At 42.5% G+C, this 21,517-nt stretch overlaps 1 protein-coding gene across 14 annotated transcripts in view; it reads right to left on the minus strand.

Moving 5' to 3' along the window:
* Window positions 1-21,517, minus strand: part of ubr4 (ubiquitin protein ligase E3 component n-recognin 4) — a 161,348-nt gene that overhangs the window by 51,751 nt on the left and 88,080 nt on the right. For 8 of the 14 annotated variants that reach the window (XM_036988965.1, XM_036988957.1, XM_036988959.1 and 5 more), the window contains 9 exons: window positions 19,812-19,844; window positions 18,859-18,922; window positions 18,584-18,718; window positions 18,217-18,391; window positions 9,891-10,022; window positions 9,016-9,137; window positions 8,725-8,836; window positions 7,296-7,447; window positions 586-763 (listed from right to left, as the gene is read on the minus strand). In XM_036988965.1, coding sequence (XP_036844860.1) covers window positions 586-763; window positions 7,296-7,447; window positions 8,725-8,836; window positions 9,016-9,137; window positions 9,891-10,022; window positions 18,217-18,391; window positions 18,584-18,718; window positions 18,859-18,922; window positions 19,812-19,844 — 1,103 coding nt within the window. Of the gene's footprint in view, window positions 1-12; window positions 52-168; window positions 175-585; window positions 764-7,295; window positions 7,448-8,724; window positions 8,837-9,015; window positions 9,138-9,890; window positions 10,023-18,216; window positions 18,392-18,583; window positions 18,719-18,858; window positions 18,923-19,811; window positions 19,845-21,517 lie in introns of all 14 variants that reach the window. The other 6 variants (XM_036988970.1, XM_036988968.1, XM_036988967.1 and 3 more) reach the window with 4 other exon arrangements.

Raw genomic sequence — 21,517 nt, forward strand, 5'->3', positions numbered from 1 at the left:
AGTGAGTCTGACCTGACAGACCGAGAGACTGGAGACCTAGGGCACTGCTGCCTGGATCAACATATATAACACCACCAACAAGGTCATTATCAACACAGCTAAACCTTCACAGTTCACTGCTACAGTGAGTCTGACCTGAGACACCGAGAGACTGGAGACCTAGGGCACTGCTGCCTGGATCAACATATAACACCACCAACAAGGTCATTATCAACACAGCTAAACCTTCACAGTTCACTGCTACAGTGAGTCTGACCTGAGAGACCGAGAGACCGGGAGGTCCAGGGCACTGGCTGCTAGAGCCCAGAATATTATAGCTACAACAGTGTTGTCAAACCCAAACTCCCACACAGACAGTGGTTTACTGATCCAGACTCTAAAAAGGTCATGCTAGCATTAGCCAACTATGCTATCATGTCAAGCAAGGCTACAGAAACAAAATCAGTAGAACAACATGTTACTTTCTTTCCAGGCAAAAGATTATTGGAAAAAAAACAACATATTAAGTAGCACAATATGTAAATGTGAAATATGAATATTCAAGTGATTGACTCTCACGATGGTGTTGTATTAGTGAGTATCGACCTTGCTGGTCCTGCTGGAGACTCAGTGCGATGGCCAGCTCCACCATGGTCTCGTCGTCCGCGTCTGGGGGGATGTCCAGCATCGGGGGGAAGCCCTCGGCCCCGGCCAGGAGAGCCTCCAGGGGAGATGGGTTACCATTGTTCACATTCTCCGCCGTCTCCAGAACCATGGACTCAGACTGGATAGAGGTACACAGACCAGACACAACAGACAATAAGCAAAAAACACGATCGAAACGACAGATAACGTTTGACATTTTTTTTCCATCATGAACAGTATTTTGGGTGTGTGTTTATGTGGCTATTTGCAGGGCATAAAACATTTTTTTTTGGGCCACCAGCCACTGTGGCAGGTAGATTTAAAACTCGACCAGCCAATCAGATTTTGTTATTTACCAGCCACTCAAAGTATACCAACAAAAAACAAACAACAACATATGAGTTTTTTTCATGTTTCTAAAACAATACATATATTATTTGTAAGAAGTAAATGTGACAAATAATTTAAAAATCACATTCTTCTGCGACCGGAGCATTTTAACAAAAATATTACAGAGACAAAACTGTTCACCTGCCCCTTTAAGGGCGGGATGTTACCGTGGTAATGCGACTTGACTCCTGTTTGTGCATGTGAGATTGAGTATGAGGAGTGGACACTAGATTACTACAGTGTGTATGAGGAGTGGACACTAGATTACTAGTGTGTATGAGGAGTGTGTATGAGGAGTGGACACTAGATTACTACAGTGTGTGTGAGGAGTGGACACTAGATTACTACAGTGTGTGTGAGGAGTGGACACTAGATTACTACAGTGTGTATGAGGAGTGTGTATGAGGAGTGGACACTAGATTACTACAGTGTGTATGAGGAGTGGACACTAGATTACTACAGTGTGTATGAGGAGTGGACACTAGATTACTAGTGTGTATGAGGAGTGTGTATGAGGAGTGGACACTAGATTACTAGTGTGTATGAGGAGTGTGTATGAGGAGTGGACACTAGATTACTAGTGTGTATGAGGAGTGTGTATGAGGAGTGGACACTAGATTACTAGTGTGTATGAGGAGTGGACTAGATTACTACAGTGTGTATGAGGAGTGTGTATGAGGAGTGGACACTAGATTACTAGTGTGTATGAGGAGTGGACTAGATTACTACAGTGTGTATGAGGAGTGGACACTAGATTACTACAGTGTGTATGAGGAGTGTGTATGAGGAGTGGACACTAGATTACTACAGTGTGTATGAGGAGTGTGTATGAGGAGGAGTGGACTAGATTACTACAGTGTGTATGAGGAGTGGACCCTAGATTACTACAGTGTGTATGAGGAGTGTGTATGAGGAGTGGACCCTAGATTACTACAGTGTGTATGAGGAGTGGACACTAGATTACTACAGTGTGTATGAGGAGTGGACACTAGATTACTACAGTGTGTATGAGGAGTGGACACTAGATTAATACAGTGTGAATGAGGAGTGGACACTAGATTACTACAGTGTGTATGAGGAGTGGACACTAGATTACTACAGTGTGTATGAGGAGTGGACACTAGATTACTACAGTGTGTATGAGGAGTGGACACTAGATTACTACAGTGTGTATGAGGAGTGGACACTAGATTACTACAGTGTGTATGAGGAGTGGACACTAGATTACTACAGTGTGTATGAGGAGTGGACACTAGATTACTACAGTGTGTATGAGGAGTGTGTATGAGGAGTGGACTAGATTACTACAGTGTGTATGAGGAGTGGACACTAGATTACTACAGTGTGTATGAGGAGTGGACACTAGATTACTACAGTGTGTATGAGGAGTGGACACTAGATTACTACAGTGTGTATGAGGAGTGGACTAGATTACTACAGTGTGCATGAGGAGTGGACACTAGATTACTACAGTGTGTATGAGGAGTGGACACTAGATTACTACAGTGTGTATGAGGAGTGGACACTAGATTACTACAGTGTGTATGAGGAGTGGATACTAGATTACTACAGTGTGTATGAGGAGTGTGTATGATGAGTGGACACTAGATTACTACAGTGTGTATGAGGAGTGTGTGTGAGGAGTGGACACTAGATTACTACAGTGTGTATGAGGAGTGTGTATGAGGAGTGGACACTAGATTACTACAGTGTGTATGAGGAGTGTGTATGATGAGTGGACACTAGATTACTACAGTGTGTATGAGGAGTGTGTATGAGGAGTGGACACTAGATTACTACAGTGTGTATGAGGAGTGTGTATGAGGAGTGGACACTAGATTACTACAGTGTGTATGAGGAGTGTGTATGAGGAGTGGACACTAGATTACTACAGTGTGTATGAGGAGTGTGTATGAGGAGTGGACACTAGATTACTACAGTGTGTATGAGGAGTGTGTATGATGAGTGGACACTAGATTATTACAGTGTGTGTGAGGAGTGGACACTAGATTACTACAGTGTGTATGAGGAGTGTGTATGAGGAGTGGACACTAGATTACTACAGTGTGTATGAGGAGTGTGTATGAGGAGTGGACACTAGATTAATACAGTGTGAATGAGGAGTGGACACTAGATTACTACAGTGTGTATGAGGAGTGGACACTAGATTACTACAGTGTGTATGAGGAGTGGACACTAGATTACTACAGTGTGTATGAGGAGTGGACACTAGATTACTACAGTGTGTATGAGGAGTGGACACTAGATTACTACAGTGTGTATGAGGAGTGGACACTAGATTACTACAGTGTGTATGAGGAGTGTGTATGAGGAGTGGACTAGATTACTACAGTGTGTATGAGGAGTGGACACTAGATTACTACAGTGTGTGTGAGGAGTGGACACTAGATTACTACAGTGTGTATGAGGAGTGTGTATGAGGAGTGGACACTAGATTACTACAGTGTGTATGAGGAGTGGACACTAGATTACTACAGTGTGTATGAGGAGTGGACACTAGATTACTACAGTGTGTATGAGGAGTGGACACTAGATTACTACAGTGTGTATGAGGAGTGGACACTAGATTACTACAGTGTGTATGAGGAGTGTGTATGAGGAGTGGACACTATATTACTACAGTGTGAATGAGGAGTGGACACTAGATTACTACAGTGTGTATGAGGAGTGGACACTAGATTACTACAGTGTGTATGAGGAGTGGACACTAGATTACTACAGTGTGTATGAGGAGTGTGTATGAGGAGTGGACACTAGATTACTACAGTGTGTATGATGAGTGTGTATGAGGAGTGGACCCTAGATTACTACAGTGTGTATGAGGAGTGGACACTAGATTACTACAGTGTGTATGAGGAGTGGACACTAGATTACTACAGTGTGTATGAGGAGTGGACACTAGATTACTACAGTGTGTATGAGGAGTGGACACTAGATTACTACAGTGTGTATGAGGAGTGGACACTAGATTACTACAGTGTGTATGAGGAGTGGACACTAGATTACTACAGTGTGTATGAGGAGTGGACACTAGATTACTACAGTGTGTATGAGGAGTGGACACTAGATTACTACAGTGTGAATGAGGAGTGGACACTAGATTACTACAGTGTGTATGAGGAGTGGACACTAGATTACTACAGTGTGTATGAGGAGTGGACACTAGATTACTACAGTGTGTATGAGGAGTGGACACTAGATTACTACAGTGTGTATGAGGAGTGGACACTAGATTACTAGTGTGTATGAGGAGTGGACACTAGATTACTACAGTGTGTATGAGGAGTGGACACTAGATTATTACAGTGTGTATGAGGAGTGGACACTAGATTACTACAGTGTGTATGAGGAGTGGGTGAGGAGGAGTGGACCCTAGATTACTACAGTGTGTATGAGGAGTGGACACTAGATTACTACAGTGTGTATGAGGAGTGGACACTAGATTACTACAGTGTGTATGAGGAGTGGACACTAGATTACTACAGTGTGTATGAGGAGTGGACACTAGATTACTACAGTGTGTATGAGGAGTGGACACTAGATTACTACAGTGTGTATGAGGAGTGTGTATGAGGAGTGGACCCTAGATTACTACAGTGTGTATGAGGAGTGGACACTAGATTACTACAGTGTGTATGAGGAGTGGACACTAGATTACTACAGTGTGTATGAGGAGTGTGTATGAGGAGTGGACACTAGATTACTACAGTGTGTATGAGGAGTGGACACTAGATTACTACAGTGTGTGTGAGGAGTGGACACTAGATTACTACAGTGTGTATGAGGAGTGGACACTAGATTACTACAGTGTGTATGAGGAGTGGACACTAGATTACTACAGTGTGTATGAGGAGTGGACACTAGATTACTACAGTGTGTGTGAGGAGTGGACACTAGATTACTACAGTGTGTATGAGGAGTGGACACTAGATTACTACAGTGTGTATGAGGAGTGGACACTAGATTACTACAGTGTCTATGAGGAGTGGACACTAGATTACTACAGTGTCTATGAGGAGTGGACACTAGATTACTACAGTGTGTATGAGGCGTGGACACTAGATTACTACAGTGTGTATGAGGAGTGTGTATGAGGAGTGGACACCAGATTACTACAGTGTGTATGAGGAGTGGACACTAGATTACTACAGTGTGTATGAGGAGTGTGTATGAGGAGTGGACACTAGATTACAACAGTGTGTATGAGGAGTGGACACTAGATTACTACAGTGTGTATGAGGAGTGTGTATGAGGAGTGGACACCAGATTACTACAGTGTGTATGAGGAGTGGACACTAGATTACTACAGTGTGTATGAGGAGTGTGTATGAGGAGTGGACACTAGATTACTACAGTGTGTATGAGGAGTGGACACTAGATTACTACAGTGTGTATGAGGAGTGGACACTAGATTACTACAGTGTGTATGAGGAGTGGGTGAGGAGGAGTGGACCCTAGATTACTACAGTGTGTATGAGGAGTGTGTATGAGGAGTGGACACTAGATTACTACAGTGTGTATGAGGAGTGGACACTAGATTACTACAGTGTGTATGAGGAGTGGACACTAGATTACTACAGTGTGAATGAGGAGTGGACTAGATTACTACAGTGTGAATGAGGAGTGGACACTAGATTACTACAGTGTGTATGAGGAGTGGACACTAGATTACTACAGTGTGAATGAGGAGTGGACACTAGAATACTACAGTGTGTATGAGGAGTGGACACTAGATTACTACAGTGTGAATGAGGAGTGAACACTAGAATACTACAGTGTGTATGAGGAGTGGACACTAGATTACTACAGTGTGAATGAGGAGTGGACACTAGATTACTACAGTGTGAATGAGGAGTGGACACTAGATTACTACAGTGTGTATGAGGAGTGGACACTAGATTACTACAGTGTGAATGAGGAGTGGACACTAGAATACTACAGTGTGTATGAGGAGTGGACTAGATTACTACAGTGTGAATGAGGAGTGGACACTAGATTACTACAGTGTGTATGAGGAGTGGACACTAGAATACTACAGTGTGTATGAGGAGTGGACACTAGATTACTACAGTGTGTATGAGGAGTGGACACTAGATTACTACAGTGTGTATGAGGAGTGGACACTAGATTACTACAGTGTGTATGAGGAGTGTGTATGAGGAGTGGACACTAGATTACTACAGTGTGTATGATGAGTGTGTATGAGGAGTGGACCCTAGATTACTACAGTGTGAATGAGGAGTGTGTATGAGGAGTGGACACTAGATTACTACAGTGTGTATGAGGAGTGGACACTAGAATACTACAGTGTGTATGAGGAGTGGACACTAGATTACTACAGTGTGTATGAGGAGTGGACACTAGATTACTACAGTGTGTATGAGGAGTGGACACTAGATTACTACAGTGTGTATGAGGAGTGGACACTAGATTACTACAGTGTGTATGAGGAGTGGACACTAGATTACTACAGTGTCTATGAGGAGTGGACTAGATTACTACAGTGTGTATGAGGAGTGGACACTAGATTACTACAGTGTGTATGAGGAGTGGATACTAGATTACTACAGTGTGAATGAGGAGTGGACACTAGATTACTACAGTGTGTATGAGGAGTGGACACTAGATTACTACAGTGTGTGTGAGGAGTGTGTATGAGGAGTGGACTAGATTACTACAGTGTGTATGAGGAGTGTGTATGAGGAGTGGACACTAGATTACTACAGTGTGTATGAGGAGTGTGTATGAGGAGTGGACCCTAGATTACTACAGTGTGTATGAGGAGTGGACACTAGATTACTACAGTGTGTATGAGGAGTGTGTATGAGGAGTGGACACTAGATTACTACAGTGTGTGTGAGGAGTGGACACTAGATTACTACAGTGTGTATGAGGAGTGGACACTAGATTACTACAGTGTGTATGAGGAGTGTGTATGAGGAGTGGACACTAGATTACTACAGTGTCTATGAGGAGTGTACACTAGATTACTACAGTGTGTATGAGGAGTGGACACTAGATTACTACAGTGTGTATGAGGAGTGGACACTAGATTACTACAGTGTGTATGAGGAGTGTGTATGAGGAGTGGACTAGATTACTACAGTGTCTATGAGGAGTGGACACTAGATTACTACAGTGTGTATGAGGAGTGGACACTAGATTACTACAGTGTGTATGAGGAGTGGACACTAGATTACTACAGTGTGTATGAGGAGTGGGTGAGGAGGAGTGGACACTAGCGATTGGACCAGACTCACCACCATCTCAAAGAGACTCACCACCATCTCAAAGTCGCCATGGTCGACCTCACCCTGCTCCTGACTCTCCTGCCTGCCCCCCTCTCCTCCCGTCAGCCCTGACGGCTGCATCTTGTCATCAACATCATCCTCATCATCATCGTCTTTGTCTCCTGGAGGAGGAGGGAGAAAGGAGAACACTCAGCGTCGATGAAATAATTTAGTGGTTTCTGATTTGTTCAAACCTTCGCTCCTAACTCTTTAAGAGATGAATAGAGTAGAGGACGTTGAAAAACGATTCTAAAATATAGAAGAACTGAAAAGTCTAAACAAAAATATCTGTTTTTTAATTTGTTTTTATACTGTTCTGAAATTAACTTAAACACTTTCTGGCAGTTCTATTGGTTCTAGTTTAAGGCTATCTAACCCTGTTCCTGGAGAGCTCCCGTCCTCTGGGTTTTCATTCTAACCCTGTTCCTGGAGAGCTCCCGTCCTCTGGGTTTTCATTCTAACCCTGTTCCTGGAGAGCTCCCATCCTCTGGGTTTTCATTCTAACCCTGTTCCTGGAGAGCTCCCGTCCTCTAGGTTTTCATTCTAACCCTGTTCCTGGAGAGCTCCCGTCCTCTGGGTTTTCATTCTAACCCTGTTCCTGTCGAGCTCCCGTCCTCTGGGTTTTCATTCTAACCCTGTTCCTGTCGAGCTCCCGTCCTCTGGGTTTTCATTCTAACCCTGTTCCTGTCGAGCTCCCGTCCTCTGGGTTTTCATTCTAACCCTGTTCCTGTCGAGCTCCCGTCCTCTGGGTTTTCATTCTAACCCTGTTCCTGTCGAGCTCCCATCCTCTGGGTTTTCATTCTAACCCTGTTCCTGTCGAGCTCCCGTCCTCTGGGTTTTCATTCTAACCCTGTTCCAGTCGAGCTCCCGTCCTCTGGGTTTTCATTCTAACCCTGTTCCTGGAAAGCTCCCGTCCTCTGTGTTTTCATTCTAACCCTGTTCCTGGAAAGCTCCCGTCCTCTGGGTTTTCATTCTAACCCTGTTCCTGCAGAGCTCTCGTCCTCTAGGATCTCATTCTAACCCTGTTCCTGGAGAGCTCCCATCCTCTAGGATCTCATTCTAACCCTGTTCCTGGAGAGCTCCCATCCTCTAGGTTTTCATTCTAACCCTGTTCCTGGAGAGCTCCCGTCCTCTAGGCTTTCATTCTAACCCTGTTCCTGTCGAGCTCCCGTCCTCTAGGTTTTCATTCTAACCCTGTTCCTGTCGAGCTCCCGTCCTCTAGGCTTTCATTCTAACACTAATCCAACGGTGCGTTGATTCGAATTATTAGCTGGATTGATAAACTGAATCAGATTAGTTACGAAATGGGGATTCGAGTGAAAACCTTTCAGGAAGATTGCTCTCCAGTAAAACAGGGTTTGAAAGCCCTGGTCTGATTTCAGGGTTAGGAGATACCTACCCATGGGTGTGTTGGAGCGAGGGGGAGAAGGAAGAGTCACGTGACGGCGTTTGTTCCTGGGTCGGAGTACTCGGATCAGGGCCTGCTTACAGGCGAAGCTAACAGACGTGTCCTGGAATACAAAAACAGAATCAAAATCACTTAAAATTTGTTTTATAATACACTTTTTTATACATCATTTAAGTGCTATTTTAGGTAAAGAAACAAGTTTGAACACAGCGAAAAATGCCGATCCAGGATCAAATATATTTTCCACGGGTCTATGTCCAAAAGTGTAACTGAGGAACGTACGGGACACAGTAGCATCTGCATGTAGATCTTGGAGGCCACGTTAATGTAGTCCAGCTCACAGGTACAGAACCCATGGATGATGTCCACCAATGCGTTCACTGTAGCTTCAATGTGGGTCAGACCTGGAGAGGAACAACAATTGACCGATTATTATATAATTAGTCTAAACAAACATCCCATACATACATACATACATACATACATATATATTACAGCAGATCACGCTGTGGGGTCCCCCCCCCCTGGCAGGGGCCAGGAAAGACAATGTGAGTTTACCTGGTCAGACAGGTAGGGGCCAGGAAAGACAATGTGAGTTTACCTGGCAGACAGGCAGGGGCCAGGAAAGACAATGTGAGTTTACCTGGTACAGACAGGTAGGGGCCAGGAAAGACAATGTGAGTTTACCTGGCAGACAGGCAGGGGCCAGGAAAGACAATGTGAGTTTACCTGGTCAGACAGGTAGGGGCCAGGAAAGACAATGTGAGTTTACCTGGCAGACAGGCAGGGGCCAGGAAAGACAATGTGAGTTTACCTGGTCAGACAGGCAGGGGCCAGGAAAGACAATGTGAGTTTACCTGGTCAGACAGGTAGGGGCCAGGAAAGACAATGTGAGTTTACCTGGCAGACAGGCAGGGGCCAGGAAAGACAATGTGAGTTTACCTGGTCAGACAGGCAGGGGCCAGGAAAGACAATGTGAGTTTACCTGGTCAGACAGGCAGGGGCCAGGAAAGACAATGTGAGTTTACCTGGTCAGACAGGCAGGGGCCAGGAAAGACAATGTGAGTTTACCTGGTCAGACAGGCAGGGGCCAGGAAAGACAATGTGAGTTTACCTGGTCAGACAGGCAGGGGCCAGGAAAGACAATGTGAGTTTACCTGGCAGACAGGCAGGGGCCAGGAAAGCGTTCTTTGGTTTGAGGGCATGGAGCTTCCAGAAGTTATTGACCAGCTGCATGATGAAGTTACATCCCTCACTGTCCATCTGTTTCTGGCCCTCCTCAGTCATCTCTGAACAAACAAACAAACAAACAAACAAACAAACAAAACGTCAATATTAAAGTGTCCAGACTAAACTCATCGAAAACTAAGTCAATGGGTTGTTACCTGTCTCAACACTAGAAGGTTCAGTCAATAGGTTGTTACCTGTATCGACACTAGAAGGTTCAGTCAATAGGTTGTTACCTGTATCAACACTAGAAGGTTCAGTCAATAGGTTGTTACCTGTATCGACACTAGAAGGTTCAGTCAATAGGTTGTTACCTGTATCAATACTAGAGTGTTCAGTCAATAGGTTGTTACCTGTATCGACACTAGAAGGTTTGGTCAATAGGTTGTTACCTGTATCAACACTAGAAGGTTCAGTCAATAGGTTGTTACCTGTATCAATACTAGAAGGTTCAGTCAATAGGTTGTTACCTGTATCAACACTAGAAGGTTCAGTCAATAGGTTGTTACCTGTATCCACACTAGAAGGTTCAGTCAATAGGTTGTTACCTGTATCAATACTAGAGGGTTTGGTCTCAGTCAATTGGTTGTTACCTGTATCAACAGTAGAAGGTTTGGTCTCAGTCAATAGGTTGTTACCTGTATCAACACTAGAAGGTTCAGTCAACAGGTTGTTACTTGTATCAACACTAGAAGGTTTGGTCAATAGGTTGTTACCTGTATCAACACTAGAAGGTTCAGTCAATATGTTGTTACCTGTATCAATACTAGAGGGTTTGGTCTCAGTCAATAGGTTGTTACCTGTATCAACACTAGAAGGTTCAGTCAACAGGTTGTTACTTGTATCAACACTAGAAGGTTTGGTCAATAGGTTGTTACCTGTATCAACACTAGAAGGTTCAGTCAATATGTTGTTACCTGTATCAATACTAGAGGGTTTGGTCTCAGTCAATAGGTTGTTACCTGTATCAACACTAGAAGGTTCAGTCAATAGGTTGTTACCTGTATCAACACTAGAAGGTTCAGTCAATGGGTTGTTACCTGTATCAATACTAGAGGGTTTGGTCTCAGTCAATAGGTTGTTACCTGTATCAACACTAGAAGGTTCAGTCAATAGGTTGTTACCTGTATCAACACTAGAAGGTTCAGTCAATAGGTTGTTACCTGTATCAACACTAGAAGGTTCAGTCAATAGGTTGTTACCTGTATCAACACTAGAAGGTTCAGTCAATAGGTTGTTACCTGTATCAACACTAGAAGGTTCAGTCAATAGGTTGTTACCTGTATCAACACTAGAAGATTTAGTCTCAGTCAATTGGTTGTTACCTGTATCAACACTAGAAGGTTCAGTCAATAGGTTGTTACCTGTATCAACACTAGAAGGTTCAGTCAATAGGTTGTTACCTGTATCAACACTAGAAGGTTCAGTCAATTGGTTGTTACCTGTATCAACACTAGAAGGTTCAGTCAATTGGTTGTTACCTGTATCAACACTAGAAGGTTTGGTCAATAGGTTGTTACCTGTATCAACACTAGAAGGTTCAGTCAATAGGTTGTTACCTGTATCAACACTAGAAGGTTCAGTCAATAGGTTGTTACCTGTATCAACACTAGAAGGTTCAGTCAATAAGTTGTTACCTGTATCAACACTAGAAGGTTTAGTCTCAGTCAATTGGTTGTTACCTGTATCAACACTAGAAGGTTCAGTCAATAAGTTGTTACCTGTATCAACACTAGAAGGTTTAGTCTCAGTCAATTGGTTGTTACCTGTATCAACACTAGAAGGTTCAGTCAATAGGTTGTTACCTGTATCAACACTAGAAGGTTCAGTCAATAGGTTGTTACCTGTATCAACACTAGAAGGTTCAGTCAACAGGTTGTTACCTGTATCAACACTAGAGGGTTTGGTCTCAGTCAATAGGTTGTTACCTGTATCAACACTAGAAGATTCAGTCAATAGGTTGTTACCTGTATCAACACTAGAAGGTTCAGTCAATAGGTTGTTACCTGTATCAACACTAGAAGGTTCAGTCAACAGGTTGTTACCTGTATCAACACTAGAAGGTTTGGTCAATAGGTTGTTACCTGTATCAACACTAGAAGGTTCAGTCAATAGGTTGTTACCTGTATCAACACTAGAAGATTTAGTCTCAGTCAATTGGTTGTTACCTGTATCAACACTAGAAGGTTTGGTCTCAGTCAATAGGTTGTTACCTGTATCAACACTAGAAGGTTCAGTCAATAGGTTGTTACCTGTATCAACACTAGAAGGTTTGGTCAATAGGTTGTTACCTGTATCAACACTAGAAGGTTCAGTCAATATGTTGTTACCTGTATCAATACTAGAGGGTTTGGTCTCAGTCAATAGGTTGTTACCTGTATCAACACTAGAAGGTTCAGTCAATAGGTTGTTACCTGTATCAACACTAGAAGGTTCAGTCAATGGGTTGTTACCTGTATCAATACTAGAGGGTTTGGTCTCAGTCAATAGGTTGTTACCTGTATCAACACTAGAAGGTTCAGTCAATAGGTTGTTACCTGTATCAACACTAGAAGGTTCAGTCAATAGGTTGTTACCTGTATCAACACTAGAAGGTTCAGTCAATAGGTTGTTACCTGTATCAACACTAGAAGGTTCAGTCAATAGGTTGTTACCTGTATCAACACTAGAAGGTTCAGTCAATAGGTTGTTACCTGTATCAACACTAGAAGATTTAGTCTCAGTCAATTGGTTGTTACCTGTATCAACACTAGAAGGTTCAGTCAATAGGTTGTTACCTGTATCAACACTAGAAGGTTCAGTCAATAGGTTGTTACCTGTATCAACACTAGAAGGTTCAGTCAATTGGTTGTTACCTGTATCAACACTAGAAGGTTCAGTCAATTGGTTGTTACCTGTATCAACACTAGAAGGTTTGGTCAATAGGTTGTTACCTGTATCAACACTAGAAGGTTTAGTCTCAGTCAATTGGTTGTTACCTGTATCAACACTAGAAGGTTCAGTCAATAAGTTGTTACCTGTATCAACACTAGAAGGTTTAGTCTCAGTCAATTGGTTGTTACCTGTATCAACACTAGAAGGTTCAGTCAATAGGTTGTTACCTGTATCAACACTAGAAGGTTCAGTCAATAGGTTGTTACCTGTATCAACACTAGAAGGTTCAGTCAACAGGTTGTTACCTGTATCAACACTAGAGGGTTTGGTCTCAGTCAATAGGTTGTTACCTGTATCAACACTAGAAGATTCAGTCAATAGGTTGTTACCTGTATCAACACTAGAAGGTTCAGTCAATAGGTTGTTACCTGTATCAACACTAGAAGGTTCAGTCAACAGGTTGTTACCTGTATCAACACTAGAAGGTTTGGTCAATAGGTTGTTACCTGTATCAACACTAGAAGGTTCAGTCAATAGGTTGTTACCTGTATCAACACTAGAAGATTTAGTCTCAGTCAATTGGTTGTTACCTGTATCAACACTAGAAGGTTTGGTCTCAGTCAATAGGTTGTTACCTGTATCAACACTAGAAGGTTCAGTCAATAGGTTGTTACCTGTATCAACACTAGAAGATTTAGTCTCAGTCAATTGGTTGTTACCTGTATCAACACTAGAAGGTTTGGTCTCAGTCAATAGGTTGTTACCTGTATCAACACTAGAAGGTTCAGTCAATAGGTTGTTACCTGTATCAACACTAGAAGATTTAGTCTCAGTCAATTGGTTGTTACCTGTATCAACACTAGAAGGTTCAGTCAATAGGTTGTTACCTGTATCAACACTAGAAGGTTCAGTCAATAGGTTGTTACCTGTATCAACACTAGAAGATTTAGTCTCAGTCAATTGGTTGTTACCTGTATCAACACTAGAAGATTTAGTCTCAGTCAATAGGTTGTTACTTGTATCAACACTAGAAGGTTCAGTCAATAGGTTTGTTACCTGTATCGACACTAGAAGGTTCAGTCAATAGGTTGTTACCTGTATCGACACTAGAAGGTTCAGTCAATAGGTTGTTACCTGTATCAACACTAGAAGGTTTGGTCAATAGGTTGTTACCTGTATCAACACTAGAAGATTTAGTCTCAGTCAATTGGTTGTTACCTGTATCAACACTAGAAGATTTAGTCTCAGTCAATAGGTTGTTACTTGTATCAACACTAGAAGGTTCAGTCAATAGGTTGTTACCTGTATCGACACTAGAAGGTTCAGTCAATAGGTTGTTACCTGTATCGACACTAGAAGGTTCAGTCAATAGGTTGTTACCTGTATCAATACTAGAGGGTTCAGTCAATAGGTTGTTACCTGTATCGACACTAGAAGGTTTGGTCAATAGGTTGTTACCTGTATCAACACTAGAAGGTTTGGTCTCAGTCAATAGGTTGTTACCTGTATCAACACTAGAAGGTTCAGTCAATAGGTTGTTACCCGTCTCAACACTAGAAGGTTCAGTCAATAGGTTGTTACCTGTATCAACACTAGAAGGTTCAGTCAATAGGTTATTACCTGTATCAATACTAGAGGGTTTGGTCTCAGTCAACTGGTTGTTACCTGTATCAACAGTAGAAGGTTTGGTCTCAGTCAATAGGTTGTTACCTGTATCAACACTAGAAGGTTCAGTCAATAGGTTGTTACCCGTCTCAACACTAGAAGGTTCAGTCAATAGGTTGTTACCTGTATCAACACTAGAAGGTTCAGTCAATAGGTTATTACCTGTATCAACACTAGAAGGTTCAGTCAATAGGTTGTTACCTGTATCAACACTAGAAGGTTTGGTCTCAGTCAATAGGTTGTTACCTGTATCAACACTAGAAGGTTCAGTCAATAAGTTGTTACCTGTATCAACACTAGAAGGTTCAGTCAATAGGTTGTTACCTGTATCAACACTAGAAGGTTCAGTCAATTGGTTGTTACCTGTATCAACACTAGAAGGTTCAGTCAATTGGTTGTTACCTGTATCAACACTAGAAGGTTTGGTCAATAGGTTGTTACCTGTATCAACACTAGAAGGTTTAGTCTCAGTCAATTGGTTGTTACCTGTATCAACACTAGAAGGTTCAGTCAATAAGTTGTTACCTGTATCAACACTAGAAGGTTTAGTCTCAGTCAATTGGTTGTTACCTGTATCAACACTAGAAGGTTCAGTCAATAGGTTGTTACCTGTATCAACACTAGAAGGTTCAGTCAATAGGTTGTTACCTGTATCAATACTAGAAGGTTCAGTCAATAGGTTGTTACCTGTATCAACACTAGAAGGTTCAGTCAATAGGTTGTTACCTGTATCCACACTAGAAGGTTCAGTCAATAGGTTGTTACCTGTATCAATACTAGAGGGTTTGGTCTCAGTCAATTGGTTGTTACCTGTATCAACAGTAGAAGGTTTGGTCTCAGTCAATAGGTTGTTACCTGTATCAACACTAGAAGGTTCAGTCAACAGGTTGTTACTTGTATCAACACTAGAAGGTTTGGTCAATAGGTTGTTACCTGTATCAACACTAGAAGGTTCAGTCAATATGTTGTTACCTGTATCAATACTAGAGGGTTTGGTCTCAGTCAATAGGTTGTTACCTGTATCAACACTAGAAGGTTCAGTCAACAGGTTGTTACTTGTATCAACACTAGAAGGTTTGGTCAATAGGTTGTTACCTGTATCAACACTAGAAGGTTCAGTCAATATGTTGTTACCTGTATCAATACTAGAGGGTTTGGTCTCAGTCAATAGGTTGTTACCTGTATCAACACTAGAAGGTTCAGTCAATAGGTTGTTACCTGTATCAACACTAGAAGGTTCAGTCAATGGGTTGTTACCTGTATCAATACTAGAGGGTTTGGTCTCAGTCAATAGGTTGTTACCTGTATCAACACTAGAAGGTTCAGTCAATAGGTTGTTACCTGTATCAACACTAGAAGGTTCAGTCAATAGGTTGTTACCTGTATCAACACTAGAAGGTTCAGTCAATAGGTTGTTACCTGTATCAACACTAGAAGGTTCAGTCAATAGGTTGTTACCTGTATCAACACTAGAAGGTTCAGTCAATAGGTTGTTACCTGTATCAACACTAGAAGATTTAGTCTCAGTCAATTGGTTGTTACCTGTATCAACACTAGAAGGTTCAGTCAATAGGTTGTTACCTGTATCAACACTAGAAGGTTCAGTCAATAGGTTGTTACCTGTATCAACACTAGAAGGTTCAGTCAATTGGTTGTTACCTGTATCAACACTAGAAGGTTCAGTCAATTGGTTGTTACCTGTATCAACACTAGAAGGTTTGGTCAATAGGTTGTTACCTGTATCAACACTAGAAGGTTTAGTCTCAGTCAATTGGTTGTTACCTGTATCAACACTAGAAGGTTCAGTCAATAAGTTGTTACCTGTATCAACACTAGAAGGTTTAGTCTCAGTCAATTGGTTGTTACTTGTATCAACACTAGAAGGTTCAGTCAATAGGTTGTTACCTGTATCAACACTAGAAGGTTCAGTCAATAGGTTGTTACCTGTATCAACACTAGAAGGTTCAGTCAACAGGTTGTTACCTGTATCAACACTAGAGGGTTTGGTCTCAGTCAATAGGTTGTTACCTGTATCAACACTAGAAGATTCAGTCAATAGGTTGTTACCTGTATCAACACTAGAGGGTTTGGTCTCAGTCAATAGGTTGTTACCTGTATCAACACTAGAAGGTTCAGTCAATAGGTTGTTACCTGTATCAACACTAGAAGGTTCAGTCAACAGGTTGTTACCTGTATCAACACTAGAAGGTTTGGTCAATAGGTTGTTACCTGTATCAACACTAGAAGGTTCAGTCAATAGGTTGTTACCTGTATCAACACTAGAAGATTTAGTCTCAGTCAATTGGTTGTTACCTGTATCAACACTAGAAGGTTTGGTCTCAGTCAATAGGTTGTTACCTGTATCAACACTAGAAGATTTAGTCTCAGTCAATTGGTTGTTACCTGTATCAACACTAGAAGATTTAGTCTCAGTCAATTGGTTGTTACCTGTATCAACACTAGAAGGTTTGGTCTCAGTCAATAGGTTGTTACTTGTATCAACACTAGAAGGTTCAGTCAATAGGTTGTTACCTGTATCGACACTAGAAGGTTCAGTCAATAGGTTGTTACCTGTATCGACACTAGAAGGTTCAGTCAACAGGTTGTTACCTGTATCAACACTAGAAGGTTCAGTCAATAGGTTGTTACCTGTATCAACACTAGAAGGTTTGGTCTCAGTCAATTGGTTGTTACCTGTATCAACAGTAGAAGGTTTGGTCTCAGTCAATAGGTTGTTACCTGTATCAACACTAGAAGGTTCAGTCAATAAGTTGTTACCTGTATCAATACTAGAGGGTTCAGTCAATAGGCTGTTACCTGTATCAACACTAGAAGGTTCAGTCAATAGGTTGTTACCTGTATCAACACTAGAGGGTTTGGTCTCAGTCAATAGGTTGTTACCTGTATCAACACTAGAAGGTTCAGTCAATAGGTTGTTACCTGTATCAACACTAGAAGGTTCAGTCAATAGGTTGTTACCTGTATCAACACTAGAAGGTTTGGTCTCAGTCAATAGGTTGTTACCTGTATCAACACTAGAAGGTTCAGTCAATAGGTTGTTACCTGTATCAACACTAGAAGGTTTGGTCTCAGTCAATAGGTTGTTACCTGTATCAACACTAGAAGATTCAGTCAATAGGTTGTTACCTGTATCCACACTAGAAGGTTCAGTCAATAGGTTGTTACCTGTATCAATACTAGAGGGTTTGGTCTCAGTCAATTGGTTGTTACCTGTATCAACAGTAGAAGGTTTGGTCTCAGTCAATAGGTTGTTACCTGTATCAACACTAGAAGGTTCAGTCAACAGGTTGTTACTTGTATCAACACTAGAAGGTTTGGTCAATAGGTTGTTACCTGTATCAACACTAGAAGGTTCAGTCAATATGTTGTTACCTGTATCAACACTAGAAGATTTAGTCTCAGTCAATTGGTTGTTACCTGTATCAACACTAGAAGGTTCAGTCAATAGGTTGTTACCTGTATCAACACTAGAAGGTTCAGTCAATAGGTTGTTACCTGTATCAACACTAGAAGATTTAGTCTCAGTCAATAGGTTGTTACCTGTATCAACACTAGAAGGTTTGGTCAATAAGTTGTTACCTGTATCAACACTAGAAGGTTCAGTCAACAGGTTGTTACCTGTATCAACACTAGAAGGTTCAGTCAATAGGTTGTTACCTGTATCAACACTAGAAGGTTCAGTCAATAGGTTGTTACCTTTATCAACACTAGAGGGTTTGGTCTCAGTGAAGTGCACCAGGTTACTGGGTCTCATGATGGCGATGCAGCGTGCCGTGATCACCAGTCGCTGGAACAACTCCGGGTCCAGGTCTCTGCTGTCACGACTACAGCTGTTCAGACACTGCACTGCGTTGCTCAACAGGGACTGGTCCTAGGGGAGAAACATGTCACAGGAGAGAGAGGTGAGTGGGACTGGTCCTAGGGGAGAGACATGTCACGGGAGAGAGAGGTGAGTGGGACTGGTCCTTGGGGAGAGACATGTCACGGGAGAGAGAGGTGAGTGGGACTGGTGGTTACGTTGTGGTTGTGGTAGGCCGTACGGCTGGTGTGTACGGTTAGTTACCTTGTGGTTGTGGTAGGCCGTACGGCTGGTGTGCAGGCTGGCCAGGAGGCCCTTGGTCTGTTGCTGGACCCCAGAGGGAGTGGCCATGGACAGGAGAAGGGTCGCTAACTCCAACGCAGCAGCCTTGTTCTTCTCCTGAACGGTCACATATTAGTTTACTACACAACACCCAGCTTCAGCCTCTGTCTAGTGTACAACATACTACTACATTGGTACTGAATGGAGGATTGTGGGCCTGATTTTGACAACAAAAAAAGATGTAGTGAAGGCCTTGCCTTTTCATTGGAGGAGCCCATAGCAAAACAGCTCTCTAGAGCTTCCAGGGAGCTCACCACCAACCTGAGAGAGGAGAGAGAGAGAGAGAGAGCGACACAGAGAGAGAAAGACACAGAGAGAAAGACACAGAGAGAAAGAGAGTCACAGAGAGAAAGAGAGTCACAGAGAGAAAGAGAGTCACAGAGAGAGAGAGAGACACAGAGAGAGAGAGAGACACAGAGAGAGAGAGACACAGAGAGAGAGAGAGACACAGAGAGAGAGAGAGACACAGAGAGAGAGAGAGACACAGAGAGAGAGACACAGAGAGAGAGATACACAGAGAGAGAGAGAGACACAGAGAGAGAGAGACAGAGAGAGAGACAGAGAGAGAGAGAGACAGAGAGAGAGACAGAGAGAGAGAGAGACAGAGAGAGAGACAGAGAGAGAGAGAGAGACAGAGACAGAGACAGAGAGAGAGACAGAGAGAGACAGAGAGAGACAGAGAGAGAGACAGAGAGAGAGAGACAGAGGGAGAGAGAGAGAGGGAGAGAGAGACAGAGAGAGAGACAGAGAGAGAGACAGAGAGAGAGACAGAGAGAGAGACAGAGAGAGAGACAGAGAGAGAGACAGAGAGAGAGACAGAGAGAGAGACAGAGAGAGAGACAGAGAGAGAAGTCAATTCACTGATAAATTAAAATCAATCATTTAATTCAAAAACAACTTCAAATCAAATCAAAGCTAGTCTATTGAGTTGAAAAACCAAACCAAAACATCCATTCAATGTTTAAAACAGTGAGGCCAAGCCAGGATGTAATAATGATTGTTGTTAGAGCAAACATCCAAATGTTGGTATTTTTGAAGAGTGCATTTCACATGGCATGTTCAGTCCCACAAAACACAAAAACACACACTCTCTCCTCTACACACACACACACACACCATGCTAACAAGCAGAGAAAGAGCGATTACTAACCGGTCCAAAGTTGATAAGGACTCAGTTTCACAACTTTTTTTATTGATTGTATTTTTTTGGGAGCAAAGGAAAAGAAAAACAAAGTGTGAGGACCACAGGAAGAAACCAAGAAGAAAATGAGTCAACAGAGGAAGAAGCAGAACAAACCATTATGATTGCAGCCATGCAGTGGACACACACACACACACACACACACACACACCAAAAGACAGACAAATAGACAAACACACACACATGCCAAAAGACAGAGACAAACACACACACACACGCTCATATAACTACCAACACCTAAATGTCTGACCCTACTATACGGACTGCATGGGCTGAGGGATCAGGAGAGAGATAACTATATATCACAGAGAGACTGAGGGGTCAGGAGAGAGAACTATATATATTACAGAGAGACTGAGGGGTCAGGAGAGAGATAACTATATATCACAGAGAGACTGAGGGGTCAGGAGAGAGATGACTATATATCACAGAGAGACTGAGGGGTCAGGAGAGATATAACTATATATCACAGACAGACTGAGGGGTCAGGAGAGAGATAACTATATATCACAGAGAGACTGAGGGGTCAGGAGAGAGATAACTATATATCACAGAGAGACTGAGGGGTCAGGAGAGAGATAACTATATATCACAGAGAGACTGAGGGGTCAGGTGAGATAACTATATATCACAGAGAGACTGAGGGGTCAGGAGAGAGATGACTATATATCACAGAGAGACTGAGGGGTCAGGAGAGAGATAACTATATATCACAGAGAGACTGAGGGGTCAGGAGAGATAACTATATATCACAGAGAGACTGAGGGGTCAGGTGAGAGATAACTATATATCACAGAGAGACTGAGGGGTCAGGAGAGAGATAACTATATATTACAGAGAGACTGAGGGGTCAGGAGAGATATAACTATATATCACAGAGAGACTGAGGGGTCAGGAGAGATATAACTATATATCACAGAGAGACTGAGGGGTCAGGAGAGATATAACTATATATCACAGAGAGACTGAGGGGTCAGGAGAGATATAACTATATATCACAGAGAGACTGAGGGGTCAGGAGAGATAACTATATATCACAGAGAGGCTGAGGGGTCAGGAGAGAGATAACTATATATTACAGGGAGACTGAGGGGTCAGGAGAGATAACTATATATTACAGAGAGACTGAGGGGTCAGGAGAGATAACTATATATCACAGAGAGACTGAGGGGTCAGGAGAGATAACTATATATTACAGAGAGACTGAGGGGTCAGGAGAGAGATAACTATATATCACAGACAGACCGAGGGGTCAGGAGAGAGATAACTATATATTACAGAGAGACTGAGGGGTCAGGAGAGAGATAACTATATATCACAGAGAGACTGAGGGGTCAGGAGAGATGACTATATATCACAGAGAGACTGAGGGGTCAGGAGAGATAACTATATATTACAGAGAGACTGAGGGGTCAGGAGAGAGATAACTATATATCACAAACAGACCGAGGGGTCAGGAGAGAGATAACTATATATTACAGAGAGACTGAGGGGTCAGGAGAGAGATAACTATATATCACAGAGAGACTGAGGGGTCAGGAGAGATGACTATATATCACAGAGAGACTGAGGGGTCAGGAGAGATGACTATATATCACAGAGAGACTGAGGGGTCAGGAGAGAGATAACTATATATCACAGAGAGACTGAGGGGT

The sequence above is a fragment of the Oncorhynchus mykiss genome, chromosome 9 (genome assembly GCF_013265735.2).
Source record: "Oncorhynchus mykiss isolate Arlee chromosome 9, USDA_OmykA_1.1, whole genome shotgun sequence".
Classification (NCBI taxonomy): Eukaryota; Metazoa; Chordata; class Actinopteri; order Salmoniformes; family Salmonidae; genus Oncorhynchus; species Oncorhynchus mykiss.